This window comes from Sturnus vulgaris, chromosome 1 (genome assembly GCF_052056855.1).
Source record: "Sturnus vulgaris isolate bStuVul1 chromosome 1, bStuVul1.hap1, whole genome shotgun sequence".
Lineage (NCBI taxonomy): Eukaryota > Metazoa > Chordata > Aves > Passeriformes > Sturnidae > Sturnus > Sturnus vulgaris.
The window spans coordinates 100,902,731-100,921,409 of NC_142243.1; the positions used below are offsets into that span (position 1 = coordinate 100,902,731).

The 18,679-nt window shown below is 34.3% G+C and overlaps 1 protein-coding gene across 9 annotated transcripts in view; it reads left to right on the forward strand.

The window, feature by feature from the left end:
* Positions 1-18,679, forward strand: part of RTTN (rotatin) — a 77,039-nt gene that overhangs the window by 46,055 nt on the left and 12,305 nt on the right. For 7 of the 9 annotated variants that reach the window (XM_014870908.2, XM_088172614.1, XM_088172602.1 and 4 more), the window contains 9 exons: positions 727-809; positions 6,729-6,837; positions 7,542-7,740; positions 8,741-8,831; positions 9,829-9,982; positions 10,146-10,283; positions 11,119-11,330; positions 15,055-15,160; positions 17,920-18,014. In XM_014870908.2, coding sequence (XP_014726394.2) covers positions 727-809; positions 6,729-6,837; positions 7,542-7,740; positions 8,741-8,831; positions 9,829-9,982; positions 10,146-10,283; positions 11,119-11,330; positions 15,055-15,160; positions 17,920-18,014 — 1,187 coding nt within the window. Of the gene's footprint in view, positions 1-726; positions 810-6,728; positions 6,838-7,541; positions 7,741-8,740; positions 8,832-9,828; positions 9,983-10,145; positions 10,284-11,118; positions 11,331-15,054; positions 15,161-17,919; positions 18,015-18,679 lie in introns of those variants that run through there. The other 2 variants (XM_088172612.1, XR_015806550.1) reach the window with 2 other exon arrangements.

Consider the following 18,679-nt stretch of genomic DNA (forward strand, 5'->3'; position numbering starts at 1 on the left):
AGGGGAGAACAGGACCTAAACTCTGGGTTTTTCCCTATGTAATTCTATCACATTTTTAGGAATGTAAAAAACTCATCTGCAGTGTTACGTTAAAAAGAAAATAGGTCAGTTTAGTAATTAGTGAGGATACAAATAGGAAATCTATTTTTGTGGGGTCTGCACTCACAAACTGTGTAGTCTAGCTTTTTCTAAATATATGACAGCTTCGAAAGTATTACTGACAGATCTGCGCTATAAAATTTTTGGCATTTTTTATTCTGAAACAGATTTGCAAACTAATTCTGCCTTCGTTATATTTATGAATATGGGTCCTCTTGAAATTACTTCTCTTAAAATGCGAATTTGAAGGTTTTTGAAGACAAGAACATCTTTTTATTATGTGTGTTCTTTGAGATCCTAGTATAGTACTTCAATACTTTTGTACTCTTGAAGTTTTAACTAAATCTTAACGATTTGAAATTACTAAAGGCTATGCAAATGCAATTTGAACGAAGTGTAGCTTTTTCTCGACTACTTTATGTTGCACTGAATTTTTATTTTTGTTTCTTTCAAGGAATTTGATGTGTAATATTTCATAGGTACAATGTGTGAAAACTTGGGTTCTGAGATCTTCAGAAGGATAGCTGTGGTTGGCTACTTTTTTCGCTGAAAAAATCGTTTAAAAAGCTTCTTATGCTCTCTGCTGTTCTTACAGTAATTTTGATTCTTATTTTTGTTGCCATACAGATTTTGATGATTCTCTCAATCTTTGGAAGGCTCCACCTAGTCAGAGCAAATCTTCACATTCTCACTCAACATCTGAAACTATGGTAACTTGCTGAGTATTCTATTAATTTTAAATACAAAATTGTTTGTGAACTGCTTTCAAGAAAATTAGCACTATTAAAATTATTTTAAAAACTGCAGGAAAACACAAAACCTGAAATCAATGAGAAGTTAGCTGTGAAATTAAGTTGAAATATACTCCAGTATAACTTTAATATGCTGAAAGAAACCTTCTGTGATTCTTAACCTGAGCAAAAATAAATAAGGTAGCTTGCCTTGACTAGCTAAATGCATAAGACAGTACTGAATTCTATAGCTTCCCACAGCAAGACATATTCTCTAGAGATTACTCTGTAATTGTGTTTATTGACAAAATGCTGTTGTCTCCATTTCTAGTTGTCACTTCTGTTGCTTTTATCCAAGTTGTCCGTTCAGAGTGAACCTGTATTTACACAAAACAGCTACGGAACTGGATCAATCAAAGCCATATAAATACATTGGGTATTCTGTGCCATAATAAACTTTGGATTTTGAAAATGCTTTTGTAGAATACAGAAGTGGCACAAGTGTTTGCAGGATCCAAAACAGACATGGAAAGCAGAAAGCACGTGGCTGCTTGAAAAATGTGTTTCTGACTAGAATGACTACAGCGATGAAAAGTTGTACACGTGTGCTGTCTTTCAAGATGGCAAATATGAAGGAGGAGAAATTGAAATACATTCTTTCAGTCCCAGAGTAGATTTACAATATCAGTTCAGGCTGTGGAGGAAGCTTTTATAACATCCATGAGTTACCTGATAAAAATCATGTACTTTTCAAAGACTGCTGTATAGATCCAAGAAAACTCTTGACATGTTGCACTGAAGTCCATTTTTTAGTTTCATATTAAAAAATTTTCCATTTATGAATGATCATCTAATCTATTACTGAATCCCAAATATCATTGTTTAGGAGTTTGTTCTTCTTAAAAGAGAGAACTGCATGTTGATATGACAAAGGCTGATAAATTACAAGATCCTATATTTTTTTATCGACTAAAATTTCTTTGCTCAATTTTGCTGTGGAACATGGTAAAAATAAAAACACAAAAACCAGTACTGAAATCTCAGAGTATTACACAAGTATAATTTCCTTGGTCTTTTGATTCTCTGTTATAAATTTATTGCTGTCAAGTACTGATAATGTTAGCTTACATGTTTTTAATAATTGATGAAAAAGTGCACTTTAGGTGTAAAATGATTTCTTATCTTCAGAAATTTTATTAATTAATTGATTTTCATTAATGAAGAGCAGCAACCCCCCAGCCCCTTAGGGTTATTTTAAATACAAATATTCAAATTTGAAGATTAAAACTAAAATAAATGAAAGTGCATGTACATCAGGAAATACATGCAATCATGATTGCTCCTTAAAAACATTTACATAAGAATCTCAGATTTTTTAAAAGCAGTTGTTCCCAGGTCACTTTTTGTTGAATAAATTGAGTGCCACTTACATAGAGGAATGAAAGTTGAAAAAATTTCATCTTCTTTTGTTCATGTTACTTGAAGACAAAATTAAATTGCAGCAATTCTTAATCAGGCCTGGGTGTCTAATCTACTTAAAATTGTGCTTGAGTTTTTGTGAAGAATTGGACAAGTTCACTACATTAAATTTCTTCCACTTCAGTTGTTTAAAAAAAAAAAGGAAAAAATAATTTGGACTCTAGTAGATCAAATTAATGTATCATATATATATATGTAAATTGGCATCATAGTTTAACACAGACTTAGTTCTACTATTCTGTTCAATAGATAGACAACTAATTATTTACAATTGAAAGTACAGTGTAATACTAAGCTACACTAATTTATATCTCTCTTCCACATATTGTAGACTTCACACTTGCTAGTATTAAGTTCTAACTGTGGGAGTTTTATAGAAGTTTGTGTTTTGTTTTCTTTCTTTCCCTGATATATGCAAAGATGTCGCACTAAGACTTTGATTGTCGTTTCTGGAAGTTAGTTTAATTTACATTTATCCTTCATGGACATTTTTAGCAGCTGTAAACTTTTTTATTATTATTAACTAAGTTTCTTACCTTTAAAACAATGCCAGTGCTAACATATTGAATATTTCCAAGCTGCAAGATGTAGAGGTCTGATGTTCCGATTCCACTATTAATTAGAGAAAAGATGGATGAGTGTAATTTTAATGGAGGCTGATTGCAAACGGTGTTTTCAGAGTTACCTGAAGTGTGTATCTAGTGAAGTTAGGAAATACTTCTGAAAATTCAAACTTTTCCTGAAATCTCAGGCATTTGTAATTTATTCTTATATAACTTCAAATTTTTGAGTCACACATCAGCCCAATTTCTGTTTTGATGTATGATTAAAGAAATATATTCATGAAGTCATTACAAAAAGTTTGTAGAAGTTTGTTGCTAAATGTTGGATGATGATGGTGCCAGGAAGATACTGTTATTCCAAGCCCACGAGATGGCGTGCTTTCCCCATCACAGATGGAAAGGAATCTGCCGGTCTCACTGAAGGGAGAAATGTGTTTTAGGTGCGTGGCACAGATTTGATGAAAACACCCACAACTACTTGAGAATGAGCAATCAAACGAAGGAGAATTCTTTCTATTGAAAACTCTTCTCTGATTTTTAATAACATCTTTTAAAAAATTATCCGTATCGATTCCTATTCCTAAGATCCTATGGGTTTTCTCTGCTTCCAGATTTCATGTAACCAGTACTTTATTTGAGCTGTCTGCTATCATGAGCTGATTTCACATAGAGTCATATGACCTTAACTGAAAATTTCAACTAAACTACTTTTCTGCTTCATCTTTTTTCGTTCATCCCCAACTATTTTCCCCAAAATTTTTCTCATTTTATAGAGTAAAGAATAGTCATGTAGGGATGAAATCAGTGATTCACTGTAATAGAAGACAGCAGAACTGGATTGTATGTACTGTATTAAGTTGTGTGCACTGTATTTTGTGTCTTTAAGATCCCAGTGGATTACAGGTTTTTGTCAAATTTATCTATGCTTTTTCTGTGAACTGGAATGTGGATACTGCAAAAATGCCAGTTCTGAAATGATTAATAATCTTGGTCTTTCATAGAATAAATAGTACAAACGTTAACTCAGGTTATCCTTAGAGAAGACAAATCCTTACTCCTGTTTTAACCAACATATTTGGTTTGTGCTTAGTACATATGATAAGGGATCACCAATCTGCATGGGGATACTGACTTGCTTTACACTGCATAAATATTTTAGGGCTATTATGTGTCCAGGACATCTTAGCACAATGAGCAGTTATTTAAAAACTTGGCCTAAAAATGATGTGAGCTAAAGATCTACCAGTATTTCCCATCGAGCTTGAAGTCATGACCATTTTTTTCCTATGAAATCTTCTTACTATTTTTTATAAAAATGTGTGCTTTATTTTCTGGAACCGTGGTTACCAGAGTGCTATACAGTTAAGTGATTTAAACCTTTGAAAAGAGAACTGAATAGAATTAATCACTGCAAGCCTATTAAAGCAATGCCAGAGGGATTTTTGTACTAGAGGTTAAGAAAAGACCTTTTATTCCTATCTAGTAGATAAATGGCAAAACTCTCACATTTCTCCAGTGTTTCCACTCTGACAATTTTTGTATTCTTTTGAATTAGTTCTAATCTGCAGTTGTCATCCTCCCTCTCCCCATACACAGAACCTTTTCTCCTATTACACCTTCTTCCACAGTTTCACTGTTAAGCAACACAATGCTTCATTGCTCCCCGAAACAATATGGTGGCAGTAGTAAATATCCTTTACTAAATGCTGTGTCCCAGACCTCCAGTTCATCCTTATCAAAGGTGATTTATAAAAGTGGTAATAGCTTTCTTTTTTTTTTTTTACTGGAAGGCGGAACAGTGTGGAAACAATTTAATTGTGTTATTGGATGTTTTCTTTATGACAGCAGAAAATTTTGGGATTTAACCTATTTCTCACTGTGAAGCAATTATCAATGAGTGTTCCATCAGTCAGGAAGATGATATTTTTCTAACCAGATAAAGCTTTTGCTGATTTGTTAAAATATTTTTTTTTTAACATAACTGAGAATTTGTTTTTATTTTCTTGCCTAAAGTATTTAGAGAATTGTAGAAGATAGAGAATAGTTGTATGAGGTAGCTGATACTGCTTACTAATATATGAAAGATTGCATAATTCATAATAATATCTGTAAGATGACTCTCAGTATAGTTAAAGTCCTTTTAGGGTTTTACTTGCTTCAGAAGAACCATATGAACTGTTAGAAGTTACATTTTGGGTTTGTACTATTTAAGGAAAAGTGTTATGGATTTTCTCAGCTATTAGAATGCTTGGAATTGACATATAGTGCTGAATAAAGGCAGAATTTGTCATGTGTCGAGATAGATTTGTTTAATATAAATAATGCGTTTTAGTAATTATTTAAATTAGCAAGCATAGAACTTCAAGTAACTTATTTTAATTGGTAAATATGCTTTTAGTTGTGCAATCAAAATAGAATTTTGAGTTTCAATCACTCAGTACAGCTTGGTACTGCATTTTGCTAATAAGAAAATAATTTAGCCAAGTACTGCCCTAGTGTTTATGTGATCCAAGCTCTGAGTGAATCCTGTGTTTTGGACACACCCCCGGATCTTACTGTAGCTTGTTTTATGTGTTACAATAATCCTCTGACTTTTCTTGAGGAACAACTGAGCAGGCTTAAGAAGAAAGACTCATGATTGTAGGATGAGCAATAGTGGGAGACCAGAGGAAAATGTGGGAGAAAAGGAAGTTACAATGTGGAGGTTGCAAGGATACAATAGCTAGGAACAGAGTGAACTGTGATTTCCTTCCCTGCACCCTTTTTGTCTGTTAAGTCACTTTTAACATTTCCTTGGGTAAAAATATATTCCAACTGTTATTCTTATAAAACTTTTTTAAAAACCCAAATCTTTGAGATATTTCAGTCTTCCTTAGAAAGCTCCCTGTCAGGAAAATTCAAATAACACCCTTCTTCAAGTTATAACTGTGTTGCAATTTCATTGGATTCTCCAGCATTCTGTATTCTTTGCTTTGTATAGTGATTCTTTAAGAAAATTATCTGATATGAATTTTCCATCTAGAAAATAAAAACCAGAAGTGAAAGAGTGACTTGACATGATAGATACTTGTCCTGTGTTCTGAAACAGGTTACAGGTCTTGTTGTGTCACAAAAGCACGTCATTTAGCTGGATTCTTGGTCTTCTGATCTCAGGCTTGTGGTTTTAAACACAGTAGCAAGAGCATTAGGAACTTTTTAAAAACACATAAAAATCCATAGAGTAAATAATGCAAAATTGGTAGGAGGAGCGTGGTATTGTGAGTGTGGTAAAGTTGTCTACTGTCATTTAAACTTCTCATATCTTCACTATGAAATGAATACATTTAAGAGTCAGAGGATGAAGGTTAAAGAAGTACTCAGAGTTCAAAAGACTCAGGGACGTCAACTTTGATGATGAACGCACTTATGATATTTTTGTCTGAGGGTGTCCTGGTACAAAGGGACAAGTGCTGGTGTTCTCAGTAGAGCAAATAGTCCATGAAAAATGTGAGTTTAAATGCTTCAGTAATGTCTTTCTATCTTTATCCAAATGTAGGTTGAGTCAATTATATGGATGAAAAAGAAGGATGAAGAGAGAGAATTTCTAGTAACATGGGCATTGATCAGTTTTTAACTGAAATATTTCAGACTGTTCATATTGCCCATCTCTTAGTAATTTCAGTTATTGGGGTTTTTGTCATATATATATGCACACATAGTGTAAAAGTCAAATCAAATTGATTTTGAACAGTAGTATTTACATCGTATTTGATTTTGTTGGTTAGAATGGATTGTTCCCCCGTCCCAAGCAGGATATAAGTAAAAGACTAGTCTGTAAAAGCTGGAGTCAACGAGTTTCCTTTTTATGGCTTTCTAGATTCTGTCTGCATCACCATCACTGGGGAGTGTTACTGAGCTTCAGGCAACAGTTCCAAGTTCAGCCAGTTTTATTCCTGAAACTGTGGTTGATCGGCTTACGGCACAAGGTAAGTCAAGCCTGAGTTGTATATGATGCTAAATACAGTGTATTCACACCTCCATATTTCAGTATTTGTTCGTGCTGTACATTATACAGCTTGTATGTTGCTGGAGCAGTTGATGCTTCTAGTGGTTGTTTTAAAAGACAAACATTAAGCACTTCATTTAATACAAAATTTGACAGAAGCAAGTGAAAATGTTACTGCTTGAAATGTAACTCAAGATTTAGGTTTTCCTTCTGGCATCTAAGTCATGCTTTCAACACATCAGTCATGGTAGAGCTGTCATATACATACATGCCCACAGGAGTGTGTATGCACACACATACACAGAAATGTATATATAATTCTCTTCATATGTAGAAAGATAAAAGCTAATATAAAAATGTATTTATAATCATGTATATAGAGAGAGCTGTGTACAAATGAAAATATTTTTCTTTTAAAGAAAGGACTGGGAATTTCTGTCTTTCCAAATTTGCTACTTAACTCTTTTAATGCCTGGTAGAGGGAGCATTTTATTTCTGAACTACTTCCTGTATCTGATTTCATCTTTTTTTCTTTTCATTCATTCCTGAATATGCAGTTTAAATGTAGATTAATTAAATGTGGACTTTTTAATGAAAAACACAAATAAACTTGGTTTATGTAACTGCTGTAATTTAACTGTTGGGTTGTTTTGGGTTTTTTTTTTTTTATTCAACACGCTCTAGGTCAAAGTGATACAACCATAACAGAATCTCCAAGTCAACATGATCCTCCCATGTCTGCTGCTCTGTCTAAACAGCGTGCTGTAATCACACCTGCCCTTTTGTCAGCTGTTTGCAGCCTTCTGCACAATCTGCTGGTTGTCATGCCAAAAGATACTGGAATTGCTCTTCAACAAACACATTTGCTAACAGCTCTCAGCAGGTGTGAGATCGATAACTGTTGAACTACAAACAAGGTGTAGCAATAGATGTTTAAAAAAAATCTTCATATGAGATCTACCCATGTTTCTTACTAAAACTATTAAACATATTGATCACTTCTTGCTTCTAAAGTGTTCAAAATTGCTTTTTTAAAATAAAAAATACAATCAATTGAAGAAAAGAATCAGAATTATTTCTTTTTTTATTTTTCATAGAATAGGTGGTCGTATTGGTGATTCCATTTGTGTGGTACGTCTTATACAGGACTACTGTGTTCCTCTCGTGATGTTTTAGGGGTTTGTCAAGTATTTGGAATTGCAGATTATTTCAGCTCATTCTATCGTTTTCTTCTTTGAATTTTATGAAATATTTTGAAGATGAGCCAAGTATCCTCACATTAAGAGAGTAAATAAAACTTGCCAAATTTAGATGATAGATCCTAGTGTTTTACTTCCTTTTAAAAAGAGGAACCACTTTGAAGAAGTCTTCAGATTGTACGCCATGTTTCCATTTTTATTGTAGCAAATACTTTTGTCTATAAAAAAATGTTTGGAAGTCCTGAAGTGCAGCATGAAAAATTAGTTCATTTTTGGTAAAAGTTTTCAAGAGCATTTGTAGTTGCTCTTCATAGTGCAATTAATGGAAAAAATGAAACATAGACAAACATAAAACCCCAACAACCCTGGTGTGAATACAGTTTATATTATCACAGAGCTGTTTATTCTTGTAGAGGAAAGAAAATAAGAAATCAAATAGAAAAAATTGATTTTTGCCAGTGCAGTAACAGCTATTGGAATTTATATTAGTCTAGCTATTTTGAAACAGCATACCGGTACTATAGTTGCCATTGCACTAGACTGCCTTAAAACAGGGGTTTAGCAGTGAGTGCATCTTACTTTATTTTTACTCTGTTTATTTATATTATTCTCTTCCATGGAATGTTAAGTTAATAGAATGTTTAATTATTTAACTATATTTCTAACCAATATATTTTGTTTTAGTCTTGTAAGTGCTAATCTGGTTGAAAGATGCATCTTGGAACTGAAAGCTCCGTTGGGTCATCGATGTCATATAGAAGATGTAAAAGCTCAGGTTAGAGAAGCATTTGTTACTTCCTAATTTTTTTAAGTTATGAATTTAATTATAGTAGCATAATTTATATTCATTTATATAGTCCAGACACGCTGCTATAGGCTACATTCGTGTGAATCTTTGTGCTTTGGACAAAGCTTAAATGAAAAGAAACCATTTTATTCAACATAGAAGAATTAATTTCTGTGTTAGGACTCTAATTAGAACGACCAAACTGAAAATGAATTGTCTTTTAAAAGTATGAGTTAAATTTAGCCATTGAAGAAATTATGTAATAGAATTTTTTTGTATGTTACTGAACTATGAGCCAGATATAGTTACTGACACAATGGATATTTACTGTATGTAACAAACCCAGCTGCTTTGCTTTGTCTCTGATCCTTCAGACATTTAGATCGTTCTCAACTAATTTTGATGTATGCAAACTATGTAGGGTCACTGCTGATAGAACTACCTTTTAATCAAATTTAACTCTGTATGTATAATGCATAGAACATGCTGTTTCATGACATAGAGCCATTTCATAGCTTCTGCTGCTCTGCATTCAGATTTATTTTGAAGAAAATTACTCCTTTAATTAAAGAAATGTGTTTCTGGACAAAATTTATGAGAATAAATAATTAAATAAAATGTCAGCTTCTGTTTTTAGGAAGACATATGTATTCCTCAGTATTAATGACCATTTTTATGATTTTCTTTGTGATTTTTCCAATGAGTATGCTGCTGTACATGCAGCAAGAGTCATGACCTTCTCACAAGAAGTTTTTGCTTTCTTACTAGAAAATTGATTGTACACCTGTTTCCAGACTAGGGAGTCTGTTTCATCTTCTATAGTAAAAATTAAGAGAAACATTTTCAATTCATGTCCTATTATTTAAGTGGTGTATATGAATTCAAAATGTTATGAATCAGTTGACATAATGTGAGTAAATTTAAAATAATGTGGAAGGTGTAAATACATGGCTTTATTTCATATTTTTCTACAAATATTTAACAGGTCTTGTTACTACTTCAGTACTTATCATCTGTGTCCAGGCTTCTAAAATCATGTTTATTGGTGGACTCTGACCTTTTAAGCCAGGATGAGCTGCTGAAACCTCTCTTGGGGAATACCTTCAGGATTCTCACCATACGTCCCAAAGATGGCTTAGGTAATGAAGTACTTTGTTTCCTTTATATCCAGACAGAGGCAGGTCTTCATTTAGGTTCCACCTTGATGTAAATGGACAGGTGTGGTCAGGCTCAGCTTTCCAGGGTTGTGCACATTTGTAAACAGTTTGATTTTTTTTTTTTTTTTTTGTATTGCCTTTGCAGATACCGAGTTAAGATCTGTACTTCATGAAACATGGGTAGACTCTTTCAGCCTTCTAACTACATTACTGTGGAAAAGTGGCCAGATATCTTTTCCATCTGTGACAGCAGCTCTTGCAAATCACTGTGCAGCAATAATTGGTAATAACTATTCCTGGCTGGTTTTTTTTCCTAGCAACTAATAAACAAATAGAAAGAGAGTCATTCCTCTTTAGATGCTATTAAGTAATTACTAATGAGATATCCACAATGAAAAACAATGTGTCCAGAGCTTGACTGACTTGTTTTGTTTTCTTCACATGTATGGATGAGTGATTTTACTTGTAAACCTTAACCAAATGTGGCATTTGTGAAATGATCCATTAGCACTTCATTTTTCCCCTTCCTTTTTTTTTTAAATATCTTGCATAAAAGGAAAGGAAAGTTTTGAGGGGATATGAGAGATATAGAAATCCAACATTATTATACAGGAGTTTGTTTATTGTATTTTAATTATTCTTTCATTAGTTAGTTATATAGTTAGGCAGGATTCTGTGACTTGCTTCAATATTCAATATTGACAAGCTTGTGCATGTTAAGAGATCTAGTGAATCCAAATTAAATTGCAAATAAAGCAGCTAATGGGTACTGTTGGTTTTATAATGTAAGCTGTTGATTAAATGAGGAGAGTTCAAAAGATTACTGGACAAATGAGTGATTTGAGTGAAATTTTTTTGTTTGTTTGTTTGTTTTGTAATGTAAAAGAATGCAGAGCAATTAATTCATTCAACCCCTATAAAACTCAAACTTTTCTTTCTGATATTTTTTGAAGTTTTGTAAGATGCATAGAATTTGTAGAGTTCCTTGGGCAGTGCACAGTATAACTGCTTCTGGGTTCATTTGCTTTCTTCAATAAGTCTGTCTGTGTTCTAAAGTATACTTGAGCTTTATTCATAATGAAATGTAAAAATTTTAATTTTTTTGTTTAACCTTTTAGATACCATTTCTGATTGTATTCATCTGTCTATCACATATCCTGCTTTATATGTGGCTAGTTTACAGTTCCTCTCTGTCCTTTTGAATGAGGAAGGAAGAAAACAGCTGGAGGATAAACAGAGTGTATGTCAGACTCCCACTATTAGCTTTCTTCTGGATCACACTGAAGGATGCCAGGAACCAGTAACTCAACTTACTTCATTAATTATTCAGGTATTTAAAATTCAACAATGTGATTGCAGGGTATATTTTTATATTTTTGATTCTTTTACCTCCATTATATTTAATTCTTCCCTTATTTACAAGTTGGTAGTAGTAAGCAAAATTATATGTGAAATTTGGTCTTGTTTTCCCTCACAACTTAGTCCTCCTATCTATATATTTATTTTCTTTCTTTAATTTATGTGCAGTTTGTCACTGTAACAGTCATAGCCATCTCTGATTAGAAGTTTAGTGTTTTTTCTGAATGTTTCACATTATATAAAAGGTGATTTATGATTTCTGTTGTTCTGAAGTGATCATAACTACTTTTTTAATAAGTATCCTAGGACTGTTTTTCTATGTAAAGCACTTTTTTTGACATTTATTGGTCATATATAGGAAGGTGTGACCAAAAGAATGCTCTCTTAGTATTCATCTCCTCTCTTTGTATGGATGCTGAATTCTTGTAGAATAACGTTACTCCTTCCAGACTTGTCACAAACAGTGTTCCTTTGCCACTTCATTGCAGTACTGTGGCTCTGTTGTCTCTAATGAGGCCATGGTATTTTGTCCACTGAGAACCTGCTGTCTTTCAGGAGGAAGAATTTCCCAATAGGGTCTTTGTTGGTCAATCTACAGGCCACTGAAACCAGAATTCTCTGTCTTTGGCAACTAATTTCAGATAATTTCAAAGCACAGCGTTTTCCTGTGAGGACATGATTTTCAGGGACTCAAGCAAAACGGGGGCACTTCGTTCAAATTCCATAGTTTGCTGATATCCCGTTAGGTTTTTGTATTAATGCTTACATATGTGTCAGAAATAAAACTCCTTGGCTCTGGCACAAAAGGTATGGTTGCATGAGAGTATGTGTGATAAAGACATGTTGTAACATTCCTCTGTTTTCATACAAGTGCACATAACTGTTTATCAATCTGTGCCAGCAAAAAGGGACGATTCTTATGATGAGATGAGAAAAAGGCGATACAATGCAGAATGAACTGCTGACAGGTCAATGAAAGGATATTACAGTTTGAGTATTGTAAAAGACATGCTTTTTAACTGTTCAGAAATGTAAACAGACATTGCATTTTGTTCATAAAAGAGTTCAAAAGAACCTGTGGTCTTTGGGTCCTTACAGAGCTGCTATGATCTCCCCAAAAGGGTAACAGAATTAGGAAAGAAACAGCTTCAGTTTTTTAGATCAAAGTACATGTATTTGTTTATACCCCCTCACAGTGGTCATTGAGAGGACAGTGGAATTAGCCCCTGGAAGGTAAAGTAACCTGTGAAAACAGCAAACATCTAAACGAAACCACCATTAAAAATGAAAAAAACAACCCAAAAGATTTAGGACTTTCTTCAGGAGAAGCAGTTGTGAAGAGAAGTAGTCAAGCAAATAATTGGCTAACATAGAAAAGAAGGGAGGCTTTTCAAACAGTCATCTCCATTAATCATCCTAAATACATAAAATCTACAAAATACCTGATATATGTAGTGGAAAATGCTAATTTCTTACCCACTGTGCAGGTGTGAATATTAGTAGACCAGGTCCCCAATTGGAATTCATTTGCAATATAAGAAATCTAGTAAGTGCACATGCTGCCTTTGAAAGGCTTTGGTTGTTTTGTGTACTTAAATATTAATCCTTCTGTATGTATACTTAAGATCAGAAAGAAAATTAGGAAGGAAATCATAATCTATATCTAAACTCAAATTTTGGCCCTAACATTTTTTTTCCTAGGTATAAAGCTTACAGTATTTTAGAAAGACTGTGATCTCCCCTTCAACTAACTTAGAGTAGGTGCAGACTAATATAACCAGATCTGTTGTGGATTTATGGGACATCTTAAATTTATTATGCAGCATAATTTCAAAAAATAATTAAGTGTCCATTCTCATTTTAATACTTTTATAATAGTTTAAGATTATAGAATTTGTTGGCATAAGGCATTATAAATTTCTAGAGTTATTTTTTCCATTCAACTAGTAGTTAATCATTAATTAGTTCTTAATTACTTGTGCTCCCTATGCTTGACATAAATTTTATTTTTTATTATGAATTGCAGTTCTTGATGGCACAGTAAGAAAAAAATACATAAAAGTGCATGCTTCAAGAAAGAAGAGAATTTTGCTAGTGTTCAAGATATAATTTAGAAAATAGTAAGATGAAATTAAAGCTTTTGAAAAAGATACAGGTATAAGACAACTCAATTTAATTATTAGATCAGTTCTAGTCTGACACATAATACTTACAGGAAAATACCCAAGAGGTTGATGGGCAAATATGATTTTTTTGCTAAAACATTCATGAATATTAAGAAAATTTAATAGGGCAATTCAATAGGGCAAAAGCCTTTGAGTGCATAAGTCACAAAACTTCCATGTTAGGCTGTGCAGGATTGCTAAAACTCACCAATTTTTTCTTTCCTGACTTTTGTCAATTAGTTTAAGCTTTTAAGTACTCAAACATCTAAAGTTTTTAATTTGAAAAGAAACCATCAGAACAGAAAAACAGTTAATCTACTTTGAACATTCTTGTGTTGCTTTTAGATTTGAGATTTCACACCAGATCTAATAAAGATAGTTGAAGTCTAAATGTAAAGTTCTTTTTTGTTGGTTATGAACACAGAACTCAGTCCATGCTTTGGTGCTTTGAATTGGTGTAAGTTGTCCTTATCAATGAGGTGTTGGGATTTTTCTTGTTATAAACTTATTATTCTTTATTCTTTGACCTTCTAAACCCACCACACACCCCTGGTTACAGTGAACGCTTCAATAAATTATGGCCCTTGAGCATACATTGATATTTTATTGCATATGAAAACTTGAAAAAATTGTTAGTCCATTAATACGTGGTGTATGTAGAATTAAAATCTATGAGACCTATGGATAGGTACTCATGAGATTTCTGTCAAAAGTATTAAGATTTTCTCTAAGATGTTGTATTTATGGCTAACTTCAAAATATGTTTTACTGTGATCCAGCAACTGTTCTTATTTTCCTATTCTTTTCTGATTGAAATGGATGCTGTTTTCTGTTATCTTGGATGTCAGAACTGGCATGGTGTTTTAGGGGAAATTGCTAGATAGAAAAAATTCTCTAGTGGATAATATATGAAGCACAGACTGCTCCTTGTCTTTCAAGTATCTTTTTATATTACTCAAAATAAATATTCCTTTGAAAACACAGAGATTATACTTAGGTTATTAGAAATGTGGTGATTCTCTAAAAGGCCTCACAAAACTAAGACTAGCTACCATTTTTCACTGGGTAGTAAGAATATGTAAAATAATTATCAGTGATTTTTTTTTTAAGGAATATCACTCTATTGAATCTCTTCATCATCATTGTGTAGAAGGAAAGTGCGATTGCACTAAAGGCATGTCAGTGACTTGCCTGCAATACCAAGCCTATTCCTGAATATTAGGTAAAGTAGGGAATGCTAGAATTTGGAATCTAGGCCTTAGAAAACTAAAATGTTAAGAAAAGAATAAGAGGAGTGGGCTTAGGAGCAAAAGAAGAAAGATTTAATTTTAAGAAAATTAATTATAAAAGAACTGGAAACTTCAGTGCAGACTGACTATAAACATGAGTATAGAGAGGGAGAACGCCTATATAGGAATACAGTGATAAATCATCCAAATGAAAATATAGACTCTGACCTATTTATAGCTATGAATACTACTTTTAATATGGTCACTTTTTCATTTCAGTAATGAAATTGCATTTTTGTAGGTCTATGAACAAAAATCTTCAAAGGATGTGCTGAAAGAAGTTGCTACAAATGCACTGTTATCTCTGTTAGCTGTCAGTAAAAATGCCCAGAAATGTGCTTTGGAAGGTGAGCATTTCAAAATGTATGTTAAATTATATATTAATGCTTGCAAATACTTGCAGATGTTTTACATATAATCTTAGATTGTATTTTTTTTTCAAAGCAGAAAACCTAGGTTTCAGTGGTGGGGTTTTTTCAGATTTTCACTAAGAAATCCTATTAATAATTAAAGTTTTCAGCTCCAGATGAGGTATTATGTTGTAGCCAGTTTAAAACTCTGTGGTGAAGTCACAGCTCTGTGTTGGAGTAAGAAGAGACCTGTTAGCTTTTTACCACTAATGGCATATTCATCCATTAGAAACTTGAGATTTTTCACTGGCAGCATCTTCCAATACTTTTGTAAGTGAAAGTATGTCCTGTGTTTTCAGTTCTGACTGTATCTCGACAAGAGGAGACTTCTCAGATTTGTTTTTCCCTATGTTTCTTTGGTCCCATTTTACAGTTTAAGTAGGACTTTCTTCCCTTCACAGTAGTAAACCAAATTCTAATCAAAGGCTTTTTGTGCCCTCTAGAACACAAGGGAGAGTGGTGAATTTGCATTTCTCATGTATCATGTGTTTTACGCCTTTTTATCTGTCCAAGTGCACTTTGTCTTGGGTGCTTTCCTGTAACTTACATCTCTGTTTTTTTCTTTCTACTTTGTAAACCTACACTACCCTGAAATAGATAGGTTAGACAGATCTGCTCAGTCTGATCCCTGTAATGGTAAAAGACTCAGCTTCAAGTCTTAACATTTTCTGCTCTTTCCCAGTGTATTTTTTCTGTACTGAGCCCTTACTTCAGTCAGGGTTCTTCTTCTGTTGATGACTTACTAGATCATCTAAATTCCCACTTCCTGTGAAGGCACTTCCACTGCAGGAAGTGCATCATTCTGTGCTAGAGCCAAGTCATCCTTGCTATTGTGCAACACAGACCTTAGAAAGAGGAAGAGGACTTCTGGGGTTCAAAGCAGTGGTGTACAGATACCTATAGCTCTAGCATCACCTGTTCAGGTCTTAAGGGCTACTTTAAGTTAAAAATGCCAAGTCCTGCACCTCAAAAGGTACAAGCCCTTAAAGCAGTAGAAGCTGACTGGAGAGCTGGAAAGAGCCTGGTAGGCAGCAAGCTGCATGTGAGAAGACTAACAAGCATCCTAAGCTGAACACAGGAACACAAGGGGAAAAGATTCTTTCCTCTACTTACCACTTGTTAGACTAAATCTAGAACAGCGTATCCAGGTTTGGCCCAGTACAACAAATATCAACAAACTGGAGCAGGTTCACCAGAGGGCCATCAGGGTGATTGTATTCACGTGCCATTAGAAAAGAAGCTGAGAGAGCTAACTTAAGTTCAACTTGGAGAAAATAAGGTTTTGGGAGGACCTGTGAGACTTTGAAGATGTTGGAAACAGGTTTCTTACAGCAATGCATGGTATAGGAGGGTGGAAAGAATGGGCATAAATTGAAATATGAGAGTCAAACTGCCTGTAAATAAACATTTGCCCTTTGAAGTCAGTAAAGCAATGCTAGACATAGTGTGCTGTCTCTGTCTTTGGACATTTTCAAGACCCAACAGGATAGAGCTGCAGGCAAACCTTGACTGCTTAGAGCTTTGAGGAGAAGGTTGTGAGTGTATGACCTCTGGAGGTCATCTCTTCTAAGTTGAATTATCTCATTATCATGGAGTCATAGAATGCATTGGAAAGAGCCTTTAAAGGCCATCTAGCCAACCCCCGTGCAATAATCAGGGACAACTTCAACTCTGTCAGGTACTCAGAGCTCTATTCAACCTGTTTCCAGGGGTGGGGCATCCACCACCTCTCTAGACAATCTGTTTCTGTGTTTCACCATCCTCATGGTAAAAAATTTCTTCCTCATATCTAGCCTAAATTTGTCCTCTTTTAGTTTAAAACCCCTTGTACTATTGCAACAGGCACTGCTAAAGTTTGTCCCCATCTTTCTTAAGCTTCTTTTCAGTGGAAGGCTGCAACCAGGTCTTCCTGGAGCATTCTCTTCTCCATACTGAGCAATCCCAACTCTCCAAGCCTATCTTTATAGGTGTATTAGATCCCTTTCAGGATTATTGTGATCTGCCTTTGGACTCGCTCCAACAGGTGTTTCCTGTGCTGCTTTCCTAGTACCCTCTAGGTGTGATCATCTAACCAATTCTTCATCCACCATCCAGTCACCTGTCAGTTACATAACTCTCCAATTTGGAAGAATGTTGTAGAGGACTGCATCAAATTCCTTACAGAAGTCCAGACAGATGATATCTTACCTTATCCACTCAAGTAGTCACTCCATCATCTTACAGTGACTTAAAGACTCTAGATCGAAAGAAAAGAGCCTAACTCAACATTTTGCCCTTTAAGTCATCTAAACAGTTGTTTTCCTTTGTCTCACCACAGATGCAGCAAATCTGCTGTTGTTAGGGAAAGGTTGGTTAAAATAAATGGATGCCCTAATTTCTTGAAGTTGCACACTTATTGAAGATATCCTGAAGAGTTATAAGTTATTATCCTCTCCACCCAAATCATCTTCCCCTCTCAATCTTATCAGTCCTTCCTTTGGACATTCCTCTCATGGGACTTTGTTGCAAGAGGACTCAAATGTATTCTTGCTTCTTGAGAGCATTCAATTAGATGCACTTCATCTCAGAAACCGTTTGCTATTTCCTGATATCAAGAAGATACCCACAAGATCATTGCCAGAAAGATAATTTGGTTTTTTATAAAACATTTTTGATTGTGAATGTAATTATAAATGTTACTGATTTTTGTCTTCCAGCTGACCTGATAGACAGCTGCATAGAAGACATGAAGCACATTCACGCACAGCTGAATTTGGATTCCCTAAAGCCTGGGAAAGCACAGAGAAAAAAGGTATATATAAAAACCAGAACACTGAAAGGATAAAGCACTACCCAGATTTCTTTTGTTTGTTTATTTTCTTGAGGCAGATACTGATTGTATGTATCACAGATGAAACAAAGTAAATGACAGCTTGTAGTGCATCCAAATACTGGAGCTTCTGTAAGATTCAATGATTTTAGAGCTTTTGTGAACTTAATTATCTCACATACTCTTCCATCCAGATGTTTCACTAGGTCTCAACCACCTTTTCCAACATAGACATGACTGCTACTTCAGGAACATCAGGCAGAGGAGCATCAGGCGGAAAATCACATTGATTCATACTTTGCAGCTGCCCAGTCTTGGGTATTCACTGGACAAAGCTCCTGGGCATGTCTTGGTGTTTTTTTCCATGCATCTCAGGTTCTCCCATTTGCCACATTGTGCCTCCAGCCAGGATCTTCAGATTCTTCTTATTGGGCCCATTTCTTTCTGTCAGGGTTCATCTCTTTTCAGGAATCATTTTTTCCACTAACTTTTCTTTCCAGAACTCCAAGCTTCTGTTTGCCTAAACTCAGTAGTCTACATGTGAAGTAGAACACATGATCAGCCTCTGAATTACTAGTTTTGTTTCATGTCTTTTCATGAATTGGAGGATTCAGGACTTCCCACTTTTAGACCAGGTTATCAGAATT